General features: G+C 44.9%; 1 protein-coding gene across 1 annotated transcript in view; it reads left to right on the forward strand.

Moving 5' to 3' along the window:
* Positions 1-16,199, forward strand: part of PLEKHG3 (pleckstrin homology and RhoGEF domain containing G3) — a 352,319-nt gene that overhangs the window by 253,316 nt on the left and 82,804 nt on the right. Inside the window, exons 15-16 of the mRNA XM_069638314.1 lie at positions 908-1,221; positions 1,975-2,085. Of these exons, the coding sequence (XP_069494415.1) occupies positions 908-1,221; positions 1,975-2,085 (425 nt within the window). The remainder of the gene's footprint in view (positions 1-907; positions 1,222-1,974; positions 2,086-16,199) is intronic.

Below are 16,199 nucleotides of genomic sequence, written 5' to 3' on the forward strand. Positions count from 1 at the left end.
TCCAATTGACCTGCCTGCACCACAGATAGAAGGTGCCATTACCAGCTGATGGTGCTCACCAGCGCAAGTAATTCTTGCTCCTGGGTGCTAATACATTTTGGGAAAAATAAAATATACCTGCCTCAAGGTGGATCCTGTTTCCCAATTGTATGACCTTGGTGGCGGCATCAGTAAAGAATCAGGAGCGGAATACAGAGAAGCTATTGAGTGAGGATTAAGGGAGGGAGAGTGGGGGTCATACAAGGAAGCCGAGGGATGGAACAGGTTGGGTGAAGGTGTTGGGGAAAGTCTGTGGAGGTAGTGGAACGTGGCAGACTTGGTCTGAGGGGTGGAGCTGCCAGCCTCATGATGGAACGCAGGCTATTGTTAGTCATCCTGCGTTCATGACATCCTGATTGGTTGGCTTCTTGTCCTGGGGTGCTAATGAAAGATGTGTTGGTTAAGTGACACAGTACCTATTAAACAGTCAGTCATGCATGAAGGACAACAAATGAGAAGGTTTTTGAATGCCACCAATTGGAAGGTATTTCTCAATTACCATGCCAGGTTACCTCAAAAGAGGTAACCAGTAGGACACAGTAATTGAGGAGGCCTGAAGAATTATGAAAAAAACAGAGAACTTGAAAGAAAGGGTCTTAGTGATTTGAGTTAGTCATGACACTGATGATGGAAAAAGAAAATCGGGGTTACTCCTGGCTTTTGTCTGGGAATGTTGATGTGAATGGCCTGGCTGGCAGTGACTAAAATCGTCGACACTTGACAAGTGACATGTTACTCATTGTATTCCATTATGTTACTATGAGAGGACCAAGGCGTCTAGCAATACATCTTTCCGTTGTGTGCCTCCAGGCTGGCAAAGTGATGAGATTAATGGCAGAATCATGAAATTAAGTTAACAAATCTGTCTAAATGGAAGTCCTTGTTTGTAATTTTGCACAGCACGCAGACAGTGATGGTACCCTCACGGACATCGGAGACCCCACGCAGCTTAGATTCAGTCCCCTGGCACGCAGCTATGGGCAGCCTGAGGCTCCTCAGGAGGATGTGGTGGAGGAAACATCCCCCAAGAAACACTGCCCTGAGCACTTAAACATGAGTGACAACCGTGAAAAGGACATGGGGGCAGAACTCACTGCTTCCGAGGAGGAGGAGGAGGAGGAGGAGGAGGAGGAGGAGGAGGAGGAGGAGGAGGAGGAGGAAGTTCTGATGGGAGATGACCAGGTAGCGGATTTTGCCAGCTCCCTGCTAGCGGCCATTCATTTCTGGCACTATAGAGCCAAGGCTTTGCTTTTCACTCGGGCCGCTACGGTGAGGGTTTGTCTCTCATTCTTCTTGATTCTATTGTGCTGCCAAGCATGGCTTCATTCAGAATTTGCAAGATCCAGCTTTTCTAATCCTAACCCACTAACATCTTCCTGGTTGCTCTGGCCATGGAGCAGAAGCTGTACTTAATCCAAGGGCACTTTCCCCAAGAACTATTTGCATGGCTTTTTGGCAGAGGAATTACTAAACGTGCATATATTGGTGTTTATTTTATGTAAAGGTTTAATATCCTATAGTTACAAATACACTGAAATTGACATTTCTTCCTTGAATTTAGTTGCACATGAACTCTTCCTTTAAGGTACAGAGAAATCGATTTTAAATTTCAGATTGGAGAGATAATTATATATATTTTTTAACGAGCCAAATGCTCCTGCTGTTAGGCGGCCTTGATGCCATACTTTCAGTAACATTTTGTTGTGCTTTGTTCAAAAGACCACAGTATCTGCGAATATCAGTGATGCTAATATAAATTCTATTAAATAATATAAGATTAATCATTGTATATAAGAGTCCTGTAACAGTTTCAAAAGAATTTCACAACCCCTGATTTTGTTTTTATTTCTCGGATAGGATCTTGGGGGGCTTTGGTAAAGTTCTGATACTAGCTTCACCATCCCCAACAGGTATTGTTTTTTATTTTGTCTTCAGAGCAAAGAAGCAGGAGAGCCGGAGCTACCAAAGCTATTTAAGCGAAGAAAAAGTCAATCTTCGGACATTGCGGAAAAACGTCAAAGCATGGAAGTAGCATATCCTGATGAGGTAAGTGTTTGTTTCACTGGCATAGCAAATGCAACAACCTGTGACACCACTCTAATATGAAATGTTGGTGAGTATACTAGAGAATGGGGAGATAAATGCAAATGTGTGGACAAACATTCCTAAACATGTCTGTAGCATTACACAATGGTACAATTTTAAGATAATTGTGTTAACCATCCCAAGCAGAGCTGTTGTTCTCAAAATGCTAGGGGCCCCTTGCCTGCATGCGACACTGAGCACCCCCAGAGGTGTTTTGGCTTCAGTAATGTCCAGTTGGAGTCTCTTGGAAAAGGGGATCAATAACCGGTGTAAGGGTGCAGAAGTAAGGCTCAGACGCAATGCTTGGAGAATTTTGGATATAGACTTTTATGAATAATAAGTGGGTTTAAAATGCCTCTCTAATCTCTTAAATTAAGAGGGGTTTCTCTACCTCAAAGGAAACTGAGATTGTCAGGAATTCTGAAACGAAATAGTCTCACTGTCATGTCCCAAAAACCTAATTCGAATGGATTGTGTTCTCCCACATATTCCTCAACTTTGATATTCGATATCCAGCTTCAGCTGCTTCTGAATTTCTTTTTCGGCAGAGAGTGCTATGCGTCGATGCAGTCGACTCGATGGCCCTTCGAGGGCCTTCATCTCGAGGATGATGTCATCAAAGGCGTATATAACATGCCCGTTGGCTTTAGTTCTGTTTTTCTGCGAATGCTATCGCTCTGAGAAATACAGCACGCTACATTTGTTACTATGCAAGTATGTCTTCTTGTTCGACACAGGCTACCCTGAAGACCGGGTTCAAGAAGTGTTCTGATTGTGACTCAAGAATGTCATTGACCAACCCACACCGTATATATGTCTTTGGTATCTCGGGGTGGATCATATGACCTCGGCCTGCTCCAAGTGCCAGTCGATGACCGGAAGGCCCTGAAGGAGCGAAAGGGGGAATTGGCGATAGGTAGAAACCCCAAATAATCTCCATCTACCCTGACCAAAAAAACCTTTGACCGACAGAGGAAGAAAGTTAAAGTTAAAGATAGAGGTCGAGGAGTGGCTCCCAAGTCAAAAAAGAGGCACCATAGGTCGCCTTCTTTGACTCTTCAGACACCTACCCTGAGAGGGTATCTTGGCCCACAAAAAACTCCACACACGCTGAATAGGAAGCATTGGAGCAGAAATGCTGAACGTTTTTCAGCAACAAAAACCCACGGCAAGCCATGCTCCTACCGTGCCTTCCAAAGAAGCCGGTAAGGAAAGGGCTCGAGCCAAATCCCGCGGACCCTCGAGCCCAGGACGAGGCCTGATCCTCATCGAGATCCGTTGAGGCCTCGACGCGATGACAAGTCATCAAAGGATCTTCGAGCTAAAAACATAAACACAAGTCGAGGTCATCGACAACATCGATGTAATCAATACCTGCTGTGCCCTACACGCTATACAAGCCCTCGACATCACCTTCGACGTCAGCTGTGCCATCGACACCAGCTGGACCACCAACGTTGTCTGTGCCCTCGACTCCAGCTGTACCATCCATGCGGAGCGTCCCATCTAAACCTATGGCGCAAAACAAAGTAAAAAAAGGTTCTGACGACTCCTCGAGCGTCAAACACACCATTTATCAAACCCTTGGTGCCTATACCTGAAAAGACTTGCGTTCCTTTACCAAGGAAAGAATATTTTAAGTCTCTCTCCGCAATATATGAGGAAAATGAACCTTCTCCAGCATTGGATCTTTCATAGATTCACATGCTGCGAATATTCCCAGCCTGACGACGGGGAATATTCACAGCATGTGAATCCATGAAAGATACCAACGCTGGAGAAATGGAGTTACAGGTAAGAAACTACTCCCTTCTGACAATGAGGCACCCTTTGGTCTCCAATTTGGTTCACCAATGTGCCTGAAAGTTTTATTTCTGAAGAATCAATGTTGAAAGCCCTTTATGATAATCTACAGACGGCCAGTGGGGTAGACACCTCACCTGAGTTAGATTTAGGAAGACCAGAGGCTGGGGAGTACGCTGATGCTTCATAGAGGCAGCTAATGTCCAATTTGGTAGACTAAATGGGGTGGAGTAGGCCTCCTTTACCATTTGAGCAAGATGATTTGACGAAAATCCTTGATAATGGTCCACAGATGGATCCTATATTGCCTTTCCATATTGCTCTCCAAAAAAGGGTTGCGACAAATTAGGAGACACCAAAAACTAATCCGGCAGTGAAGAAAAGTCTGATTAAAAAATACTGCCCTTTCAGTAGTGACCCCGACTATCTGTCTAAATACCCCACTCTAGAGTCTGGTGGTACAGGCAGCTACTGCAACTTCCAAGCAGGCAGCTTATCCTACTATCCCTCCAGATAAGGATGACAAAAGAGTAGATGGATGGGCAAGGAAAGTGTTTTTATTGTTGCTTGGAGTATGGCGCTCAAATCAGCCAACTTCACATGTGCTCTTGCAAAATGTTCATTCAATCTATGTGACTGCATTTCCATGGCGGCAGAGCACATTACCGAGGGGGAAGAAGGAAACTGATTCTTGGCTATTGTTAGAGACGGCAAATAATCCATGTGTGAGTCTCTTCAGTAGGGTCTGGATTCTGCTGACCGCTTCAGCAGAGCCATGGCTACTAGCACCGTTATACACAGATTTGCATGGTTGAGGAAGTAGAGTTTTGCGCCGGATGTGCAATCCAGACTCAACATGCCCTTTGACGGGTCTCACCTTTTTGGCAACAAGGCTGATGAGAGCCTTGAGAAGTTGCAGATCTCAAAGGTGGCAACTATATCTTTAGGGGCCATTATTGGGCAACCTCAGCCCTTTCGTCCCAGTGGACAACCTTGGAGGGGTAGATCTTTTCGCTTCTACTCTTCAGTTGGAAGAGTGAGAGGAATTGCTGGTCAAAGAGGCCGATGAAGTTTCCCTCGTGGTGGACAAGAGAGTTGCATAGTCCGCTCAAGCTGCGGCGTCTTTACCATAAGCCACTGTTTTCAGCCGCCTCAAAACCTCTGAGGTCTATGGTTGCCAATGCCTTTTGCAGGAAATTTTAACCCTGCTAGAGAGGTGCTTTAGAACCGGTGCCTGTAGTGGAGAGGAACAAGGGATGGTATTTTCCTTATTTCCTAATACCCAAGAAGGACTGAGAGCTGAGACCAATCTTGGACTTGAGATACTTGAACTAGTTCCTCAGGAAGGACAAGTTCAAGCTGGTTACACTTTCTCAGATACTTCAGGCCCTCCAACTACAGGATTGGATGGTGTCATTGGACCTTCAGGATGGTTATTTTCATGTGCCAATCCATCTCAAGCACAGAAAATACCTGAGGTTCGCAGTTGGTGGTTCTCATTATCAATTTCAAGTTCTGCCATTCGGACTGACCTCCGCCCCAAGGGTTTTCACCAAACTGATGGTGGTGGTGGTAGGAGAGGGGGGGATTCACGTCTACCCCTACCTGGACAATTGTCTGATCAGGGCGCATTCTCCCAAACAAGTCCTGCATCATCTCGGCGTGACCTACAACTCTCGTCGCAGACTGGGCTTCTCCCTCAATTACAAGAAGTTTTATACGACACCTTCTCAAAAGCTCCAGTTCGTCCGGGCTGTACTGGATACTTCATTGGGAAAGAGCTCGCCACCCGAGGTGAGGGCTCTAGACATTCTGCAGATGGTCAAAAAGCTTCAGAATGCTCAGTATCTTCCAGCCTTCGATTTATTTGAGGTTGCTCATGGCGGCCTGCCTGAGAATGAGATCCCTTCAATGGGCCCTCGGAACACAATGGTCCCAGTTATCAGGAAATGTGTTTGACCTACTTCAGGTTCCAAGCAGGTTCGCACAGGATCTTCTGTAGTGAGCCTGCAAAGACAACATTCTGAAGGGAGAATCCCTTTGGCAATCATCGGCAGAGATAACTGTAGTGACGGATGCTTCACTCCAGGGATGGGGAGCCCACCACAATGATCTGACAGTCAGCGGTCTTTGGTCTCCGCCAGAGTCCAAACTACATATCAATCGTTTGGAGCGGAGGGAAATCAGACTAGCTCTGAAGGCCTTGCTGCCCTCTGTGCGGGGAAAGAATGTCCTGATAATAACGAACAACACAGTGGCCATGTACTACCTTAACAGGAGAGGAGGTGTAGGGTCACTACCACTGTTCAGATAGGCAATGCAGCTCTGGTACTGGCCAATTCAAGAAGGAATCTCTCTATCAGCAGTTCATCTAGCCGGAGAAGAGAACACAAAGGCGTACCCTCTGAGCAGGCAGTGCACAGTGTCCCACAAGTGGGAAATAGCTCGGGAAGTCCTTCAAGAGATCTTCACCCTTGGGGAACCCTTCAAGTGGATCTGTTTGCAACCAGTGTCAACAGGAGCTTGAGGAGATGCGTTCATAGTGGACTGGGAGTTTCCACTCCTGTACGCGTTTCCTCCAGTCCTCACGTGATCAGGAGGTTGAGAACATTCGTGCAACACATGATACTCATTGTCCTGGATTGGGCCAGGAGGACGTGGTACCCGGACCTTCTGGACATGTCCATCGGCCCGTCTTCCACAAAGAGAGGACCTTCTGTCGCGAGAGGGGGGTTGGGTTTTCCATCCAGAGGTGAAAACACACAGCCTTCACGCATGGTAAGGATTGGGACCTCCCGGATGACGTAATGGAGATTTTGCTTTCGGCTAGAAGGCCAGCAACAAAGTCCTTGTACTGTTGCCGTTGGAACAAATTCTGCAGAGACAAGAATGTAGACCCCTTTCTGTGCAAAACACTGGAGGTGTTCTCCTTTCTACTATCCTTAGCCAATCTGGGGCTCCAGGTTGGAACTGTTAAGGGTTATTTAGCGGCGCTATGCATCTTTAAGCGCTCGTCAGAAGAATGTTCATATTTCAAGATTACACTGATGACACAACTTCTAAAGGGGCTCACCAATGTGTCACCCTCACCCCCACACCCCCCCCAATCTCCCTTCCGGGTTCCAGTTTGGGACCTTAATCTAGTGCTAAAATGTCTAATATTTGACCCCTTTGAAACTTTACACTCATGTCCGTTAAGGTTGTTAACTTTAAAAAAAAAAAAAAACATTCTCTTTGTAGCTGTAACTTCAGCCTGTAGAGTAAGTGAATTGCAGGTACTTTCATCCAAGCCACCTTTTACCATCTTCCATAAGGATAGGGTTGTTCTGGGGGTTAAGCCTTCATTATTACCCAAAATGATTTCCGATTTCCACATAGGGCAGAACATTGTTTTACCGTCTTTCTATCCCCCACCTCATTCTGGCAAGGAAGAGGAGAGATTAGATAGGTTGAACCCTCGCAGAGCTCTGAGATTTTACCTATCTAGGCTATCAAAACTCTGTATTGATGATCAGCTTTTCATTGGCTATACAGGCCACAAACTGGGTCAGGCTGTTACAAAACAGACCTTATCCAGGTAGATAATTCTGGCAATTTTGGAATGTTGCAGACTGGCAAGGAAGGATCCTCCTGAAGGATTAAGTGCCCATCCACCAGGGGCATGGCTACCTCTACAGCGCAGCAAAGGGGTGTAGTGATTAAAAGTATTTGTGAGGCAGCAGTGTAGTTTTCTATTCACACGTTCACAAAGCATTACTGCCTGGAGTCTTCCCTTGGTCAGGATGGGAGCTTTGGAAAAGCAGTCCTGCATTCGGTTTATGAAAACTATTAAAAACTAAATTTTTACTCCCTCCACCAAATCTAATACTGCTTCAGGTGTCTTATCAAAGATGAGGAATACGTGGGAAGACACAATCCATTCGAAGAACAAGTTACTTACCCCTGGTAACGATCTTTCGACTGGATGTTCCTCTCACGTATTCCTCATCACCATCCCAATCTACCCCACAGTAGAATTTTCCATGCTATTTATTTATTTTATTTATTTATTTTATTTATTTGGAGAGCGAATGGAGCCCTGGGGCAACTGAGCGCTAATCTTACAATGTTATACAATTTTACACAAAGCAGGGTATAAACAGTTTTGCACAAGGCTAAATATATACTGGCATTGACTCTACAAGGAGAGCCATATGACGCAGGCATAAGGCATAGATCGAGAATCTGTACAAGCAGAGGACTAGAAATATACCTAACTGCATTCCTATAGACAACAGAGGCTATTACACTTCTGCCTCTTCAAAGTTGAATACGGTCAATCCCGTGGTTATGCAGGTATCCCGACTGTAAGAAAAACAGAACTGAAGCCAACTGGCGCTGCGCATGTTATATATGTCTTTGATGATATCATTCTAGAGACAGAGGCCCTTGAGGGACATCAAGTCGACTGCAATGACGCACAGAGCCCTTTGCCGAAAAAAAAAAAAAGAATTCCGAAGCAGTTGAAGCTGGATATTGAATATCAAAGATGAGGAATATGTGGGAGGAAAATCCAGTCAAAAGAATGTTACCAGTGACTTGTTCTTCTGTCACTAACAATCTAATATGTGCGCATGGTTGATCTCTTCTCTGAGGAAAAAGTGTTCTTTGTGTTTTCAAACAGGAAAAAGTTGCCAGTTTTGCTGGTAGCAAACTTTGCTTCAAAAATAATGTTCCAAAATGCAAGGTTTCAGTCTTATGGCTGTGCTCCTTTCTCCTAGCTTAGTCATTTGATGAAACAAGTCGGCTGGAACTGTTTCTCAGCTGCAGAGTTCCTGTATCCGGTCAGCTTGCATGTTCTGCTACCAGGCTTAGGATTCCTTTTTTTTTTTGTTGTCTTTCTTGATCTTCTTATTTTCAATCTTGCATGTTGGCGAACGTCCCAGACTCTCAATTCTTTGTGACCTGTTTGGTTTCCTTCTTAAACATATGGTAATCTCTTGTGTTATCTCTCAGGGTAACAGACCCTCCTGGCCCTAGATTTGGGTTTCTAATGCCAGGAAGGTCTGTTACCCTGAGAGATGACAATAACTTGTTGCATTGTCTCTACTTGGTTCATTTCCTATCAAGTCTGTAACTCTTTGTCACAGGCTTCAGGGTTTCAGACCCTTCCAAATATATAATTGTTTCTTGTTTACTTCAGTGTCCCAAACCCTCTTTCACTTGGGTGCGGGTGTCGGACTCGCAAAATTGTGTGGCATCCACTTGGTTCACGCTCCTGCCAAGTTTGCAACTCTCTCTCATTTCTTTCAGGCCTCCAGACCCTGTTGGTTTTGGGTGCGGGTCCCGGTCAAGCACAGGTGCGTTGTATTAGTTTGGTTCACTCTCCTGCCAAAAATACAACTGTCTTTTATTCACTTCAGGGTCCCAGGCCCTCTCCGTTAGTGGGGTTCCCGACTCGCTCTCTCTTGGGTGTGTGTCCCAGACTTGCACTGTTCTGTTTTATCCACTTGGCTTACTCTTCCGCAAAGTATACAACTGTCTCTTGTTTGGTGTAGGGTCCCAGACCCTCTTTCTCCAGCGCCTTAGCTCACCCCTACGCTTCCCCGGACCCCTTACAGCTCCCGGATGACCCGCGTACCTGATTGCCGCCTCCTTGGTGGTCTCCACGGTCCCCGGGCAGCAGTCTCCTTGCAGGAGGCTCTGGCGGTGTTCTGGTGTCCAGCGGGGTCTGCAGCGTCCCTGCAGACTAAGGCTTCTCTCCTGTCAGGCGTTCTGTTCCTTCCACGCGTTGTCTCCCGTCCGGTTCTGGCTCCTGCTCTGCCTCTTTGGGGGACGGCTCTCCGTCTCACGCCTCGGCAACGCTTTCTTTTCAGCCGGAGCCTGAACTCTCCCACGTTCGACTGCTGTATTCCTTGGAGCCAATCGCTGGGCTTTGGAAACTAGGCCACTCATTTGGTTGCTCGCGAGTGATCTTTGTACTACCGGCCATCTTCTTTGTTACAGTACCATCTTTCAAGCTACCTGCACAATATTTCCTTTAATCTGTTTTTTCAGTGTTATGCATGTCAGTTTGTATATGTGCATAATGCTTTATTCTGCCTGAGTCTTCAATATTGTCATGCAGGTTAGTTTCGCTAACTTGATTGTATTATATATTGGCTGTATCAATGGAGGGTGTAGGAGGACCCAGTCTTGGAAAAGGGGTTGGATGAGGTAAAGTGGCACAATACTGCATTCCTGGGTGATGATTGTCCCCAATTCCATAGGGGGATTCCTTCCCCATGTAATTCTCTCTTGGTGCACACCCCCAGGGGGACTACTTTACTGTAGACGCACCACCATGACCCCATGGGAAAGGTCTCCCCCAGAGAAGAAGGGATGACCTCCTCAAATTCGTCACCCCGGGTACCAACTCCACTCTCAACAGAGAATATAAAGTGGCTTCTGTACCACTCTAAATACTGTAAGGCAGCAATTGCAAACAATACACGCTGAATTGCCTTAAATGTAGTATTACACACCAGTCTCCCCATTGGTTAAGGGACATTAAAAGCTCCTTTTTGTATTTTTTTAATCAAATATTTGTATTGGTTTTTGCACATTTAAACATAGACAATACAACTTCTTAGGGGGATTGCCTGGATGGGTCTCTGCTCCCATCCTTTAACATCCACCAAACAATGAATAAAATGCATAACGCAAAGGGGTCACAATAACAAAGATAGGCAACATTATTGTACATTGTTACAGTGTTATTTCACACAGTCATTGCGTATCCACCGCAACAGGCTGGATGGGCAGGTGCAGGACGGGCTAGCGGTAGTCTTCCCATTTCTGCCAGATTTTGTTTGCCTTTTCTGGGCAACCTGATGGCATCACGGATTGGAACATGCAGACTTCTCCGGTCTCTGGGTTTTCTCTGCTTTTATCAATGGCAAATCCATAACCAGCATAGTGTTATTTCTCTGTGTTCCTAGAAGTTCACTAGGATCTGTTTGCCTCACACAGTAGGCATTGCACAACTTGGACAGTGTTTCTATTTGCTTTTTCAATTTCCAACTTTCACCACTGCAACATGTATTTAGATCCTTCTGCACATTATAATACAAAATATTATAGGGATACAGACCGCCTAGCACAGTGAAGCTTTCTCTGGAAAATCTGGAGACATTCTTCTCCACTAAGGATATTAAATATCTTGAGTTGGTCTGCACTGGTGATTTTAACATAGGGCTTGATGAACAGAATGCTCCAGACTCTGGAGAATTCTGGGACGTCCTGAATAGCCACAGTCTGAAGCCACTTGAAGTGACCGCCTCTTACTCGGGGGCATTGCCTCGATCCTATCCTGGTTCGCAATGTAGGAATAACTATGATCGACACTCTCCCTGTTTATTGGTCAGATCACTTTATTAGGCTTTTCTCTGTTGACAATCCTATGGTTAGGGGATGCAGCCCCATCTCATCCCGGACGGTTGTGCGTCACAGGCCAGGGACAATTACGGTTATTCTTCCCGGGCCTGCCTTGAGCGAGGCCTTGGATTCTATAGAATTAACCTTAGATTGCAACAATTTATTTGCACATGGAGCGTCTACTATGAAGGCCATATGTACTAAATGTGCTCCTACGTATAGCAGCTGATGAAATTAAAATATAAGCCATAGTTCTCCCAGGAACTTGTTTTGCTACGAGCAAAATACAGGGCACCAGAAAGGAAATGGAGAAAACTTGATCTCCTGACTGCCTTGATGACAAAAATAAATTTAAAGAATATAAGGAGGCTATCTTTAAAACCAAATCAAACTTTCTCTACAATAAAATTGGATCAGCCAAGCCCCGTAGAAGATTTTTCTATCAGCAATTCTGCCCAACATGGCAGCTCCTTTTCAGCCACAGAACCCTGCCTCAGTTAAGCAAGCTCTCCTCAAATAAAATCAGAGCTATTTGGGAGACAATTGCACAAAACATGCCATTAGCTCAGAATCGAAACTTTGCACTTGAATCGAAGTGTGACCCCGAGATCAAAGGGAATATGTATCAACCTATGGAAGGGCAGTTTGATTTTAAAACGTTTCAGAGGATGTAATTAAAAATTTGATGAAAATACTTTAAACCAAACCCACTAACGATTTATTATTTGATTTACCAGCTTGCACCGCTCAAAGTTTTGTCCTAGAGATCAGTACTTTTATGACTCAATTTGTTAATGCCTCCCTATGTATCTTGTCATCAAGGCAAAAAAAATGATTACCCCACTAAATAAACCTGGATCCAAATGATCTTCAGAACCTTCATCCGGTGGCTGGACTGTATTGGCCCAGTAAAGTCCCGGAGAACGTTACAATTTAGGACTGTTAGGCAAAACTGTATGCAGTACCCTTTGGGAGACTGCACCAGCCTTGTCCTCCTGGCAATAGGGAATCCAAACTTTGGTATAAGTCTGTACTACACAAGTTGGTAGTGTGGGGGAACCCAGACATGGACTCCCTTCAACAAGGCTGAAAGACGTGCATGGGGTTGCTGTTGGTACTCTTGTTCAGAAGAGAATTGCCATAGCATTTCGGTGCTGGACTGCCCATGTGGGCGGGACAAAGACTGATATGCAAATGGATATTTCCCATCTGTGAAAAGTACAGTTTTCATATGGGATTGTGCCATTGTAAAACACTTCTTTGAATCAGGCCCTTAGACTCAAGGTGTCTTGATAATAAATTATTAATTTATTTCACTATTTCACATTCAATTATATAAGCCTTCTTCAGAAGGGAGCAACACACGTAACACTTAAAATATGCTTCAAACACACTGTTTCTCTAAATCAGATGATGCCCATTGGGGATGGCACACAGACACTTCCTACACCCTCAGGTGACTTAAATAGATAGGACACTGTGGACATTGATTTATCACTGGTATATTTAAAGCAATACAGAGTTTGGTGGAAATGATTAGCTATGGGAATAAAACAAAGGTTAACAAATAATTCATAAACTGTTGAGCACTTTTTTAAGCCTCCAATGCAAAGTAAATTAACACTTTCCTTGGGGGGAAAGGCAAAAGCACAAAGTCAGAGATAAGAAGAGTCTCTCAGGGCGCCACGACAGCCAATGTTAGTTGAGCAAAGTCTAGGGGAGCTAAAGATCTTCTTGCAGGTAAGTAAAAGTCTTGCACAATATTTTTAGAAATGTTTGTAGAAATAATATTCACTTGAAGGGCCACAAGCTGGGAGGCGTATGAGGTGCAAAGCTGCGAGCAATTCTGCAATGGCAACCAAGACAAGTCTCAACTGAGAACAAGTAAGGCTAGACAACAAGAGGCAAGTCCTCTTAACTCTGCAGTACCTTTGGTTAGAAGAAACAGTTCCAGCTGGCTTCTGTTCCTGTGTATCTCTGAAGATCCTGTTGTTCTTGGGCCTCAGTGGTGGGGACAAGAGGGAGGACGTCTGGGGACTCCTGCACTACAATTTGAAGGTCGGCGGCAGCAATGGGCAAACTTTAATTCAGTGGCACTTTGTGGTTTTTGCTCCTCGCGTCTATAGCAATTAGAACCACCCCAGTCTCTCGGATACCACTCTGGACTTTCCTCGCATCTGGGGTCTAGCTCTCTGGTGAGGTGGCTCAGGCTTGGTCAGTCCTGCTTCAAGGAAGTCTGGGGATCTTCCTTCAGTTCTGATCCAACTTACAAGTGATGCATTCCGTCTGGTGTTCCTCTCCCTGGCAGTTTGGTTCCTGCAGCAGCAATTGAAGTACAGCCAGCTCCGAGAGGATATCCAGACAAGTTCACTTTGGAGTTGATTGGTCCCACCAACCCAAGGGGAGAAGTCGTCCTTGCAGGCTTCTCTAGTCGAGACAAATTCAGAGATTCAGCACAACAGCAGAGCTTCATCGGACAAACCAACAGTCCAGGAGCTGCAGCAGGCGTCTCTTCCAACTTCTTTTTCGGATTCCTTCATTCCAGTGGTCGACTCTACCTTTCCAAGCCAAAAGCCTTGCTTTTTATGCAGGTTTCTCCCATTCATTCGCAGCCTAGCTATCACTCACGCAGCAGGGTGGCTGTCCTCCCAGTGTGTGTGGGAGTGTGTACTGGGCCCAGAAAGTTACAAAATGTAAGTAAAGTCAGTTTCACTTCACTGCTCTTGGAAACAGTAGTTTAACCAAGAGAAGGTCTTTAAACCTTTTGGGATATCTGAGACATCCCTGTGCCACTGCACTGAAGGTGCTGTGCGTCACAATGTAAAGATGATGCCTATGGAGTTTGTCAGACTCCAAATTCAAAAGAAACACAGAAAACACATAGAATTAAAAATGCAAAGTCCAAAAGTTCAGCAAAAATAGTTGGGGGTCTCTAAGGTGGGAGAAATTAAACAATAAAATGAAAATTCTCCCTAACAGGGACCATGTACAGAAGCTTTCTCTGCTTAACCCTTTTCAGTCCGAGTTCCGACCAGGATTTGGCACAGAAACTGCACTAATGGCAGTCTGGGGATGATCTCCATTGGGCTGCCGAGGAGGGTGAGATGTCCTTACTAATTATTCTGGTCTTCCTGCAGCATTTGATACTGTAGAATACAATATAATTTTAGATTGCCTAAATAAAGTTGCAATGGTTTCAGACCATGCCATTAAGTGGTTTACTTCGTTTCTATGTGAGCGCCGGCAGCAGGTGAGATTGGGAAGCTTTTTGTCGGACTCCTTCCCCCAACAGTGTGGGGTTCCTCATGGATCGTCCATCTCCCCCTAATATTTAATTTACATACGCACCTCCTAATGGGCACACTGAGGAGTCATGGGGTGGGGGTTCCAGTCTTGCGTTGATGACACTGGGATATTTTTGAAGCTAGGAGACATTGAAGCTTCATTACGTGAACTCGGGCAGTGCCTGGAGGATGTGGGAGATTGGATGGTATCAAATTGGCTTCAACTTAACACCAGTAAAATGGAAGTGGCATTGTTTGGCCCGAAACATATTTTGTCAGACCCTGAGCTTTATGGGCTCCAACTTGCAATTTGACTAAAAAATAAAACACCCTGTTTGCATATGACAAGTGTGAAGGCATCATGAAGCAAGACACAGACTTTAATGTCAGGATAAAAAAAGGCTTAACTTGCCCTTTACTAAGGTGGGATTTCCCTACCTAAATATAACTAAGGAAAGTCTGAGAGTTCAACTGAAGAATCTATCTGTGTCCAAAACCTATACTTGCCCTCACAGCTAATCTATACAATGGGTAGGGATGTCATCAACCAAAAGAAACTGTGTATAACATAATGTTCCAAGCCTCTTCCAGCTCGCAGCTTCCTTTCAGCTCCATTTCCCAAGTATAACAAAGTTACAACAGAAAGTCTCCAAATTACCTCTCTTGAGTTTAGGATGATAGTTTTAACCGGTCTCAGGGTTCCCTTCCCCAAGACTTAATTTCAGCAGCACAAAAATATCCTTCATCCTTTTAAAGCTCTTTGTCACTCTTGTGCCTGCTTTTTATGGTTTGTTTATGCACAAATTGTAGCTGTATTGTAATAAACTTCAAAGCTTTAATTCTGCTTTCAATGTAATTTTCTGTTACAATCAGTTTTCACGTCATTCATTTTAGGATTCAGCATCTAAAGGTTTTACTCTAAAGTTCTGTTTTACTTTTGAAATTGATATGTAACAGTTCTGATCTTTTGTAAAGTTTTCATTCAGTTCGGTATTCAGTAGGCACGGGTTGTGCTCAGAACACACTTTCCATTCAACCCGTTGTGTAATATTTCTTTAATTCACTTCAAACAACAACGCCCAGTATTCGGAGACTTTAGAGAATGTGTTTCCTCCAACACACGACCACTCCGATACAAAGTATTCCTCGAACAGAAAAGTTCAAACACTTGTGCAATAGGTTTCTCAATTGCTAGAAACTCACTGGTCACGTTCACAGGCTTCCCAGCAACGTGAATCATACAGCCTTCTGCTCGTCACGTCAGAGGTCTAACCCCTGCCCCTCAGGCACTCACTCCTGTGGCGACCACCTGACACAAGGAAACAAGCATCTTGACAACGAGGAAAAGGGACAGCCTCTCCACACGGATCCCTTCACAGTGTTCAGTCTATTCCACGGAGCACCACCGCCTATGCCACACTTCCACAGATAGCCTCTCTCTGCAGACCTCAGTGTTTCGGAATTGTTTCCAAGTAAAGTTCCCTGCTGCCTAGACCAGTCTTTCTGCTGCTTCTCCTGTCGCTCTTTGTTAGTGGGCTGATATCCTTTTATACACATGCAACCCCTTGATAGACTGCAGATGTGGCTGTCCAA

The sequence above is a fragment of the Ambystoma mexicanum genome, chromosome 14 (assembly GCF_040938575.1).
Source record: "Ambystoma mexicanum isolate Mex_15411 chromosome 14, UKY_AmexF1_1, whole genome shotgun sequence".
Classification (NCBI taxonomy): Eukaryota; Metazoa; Chordata; class Amphibia; order Caudata; family Ambystomatidae; genus Ambystoma; species Ambystoma mexicanum.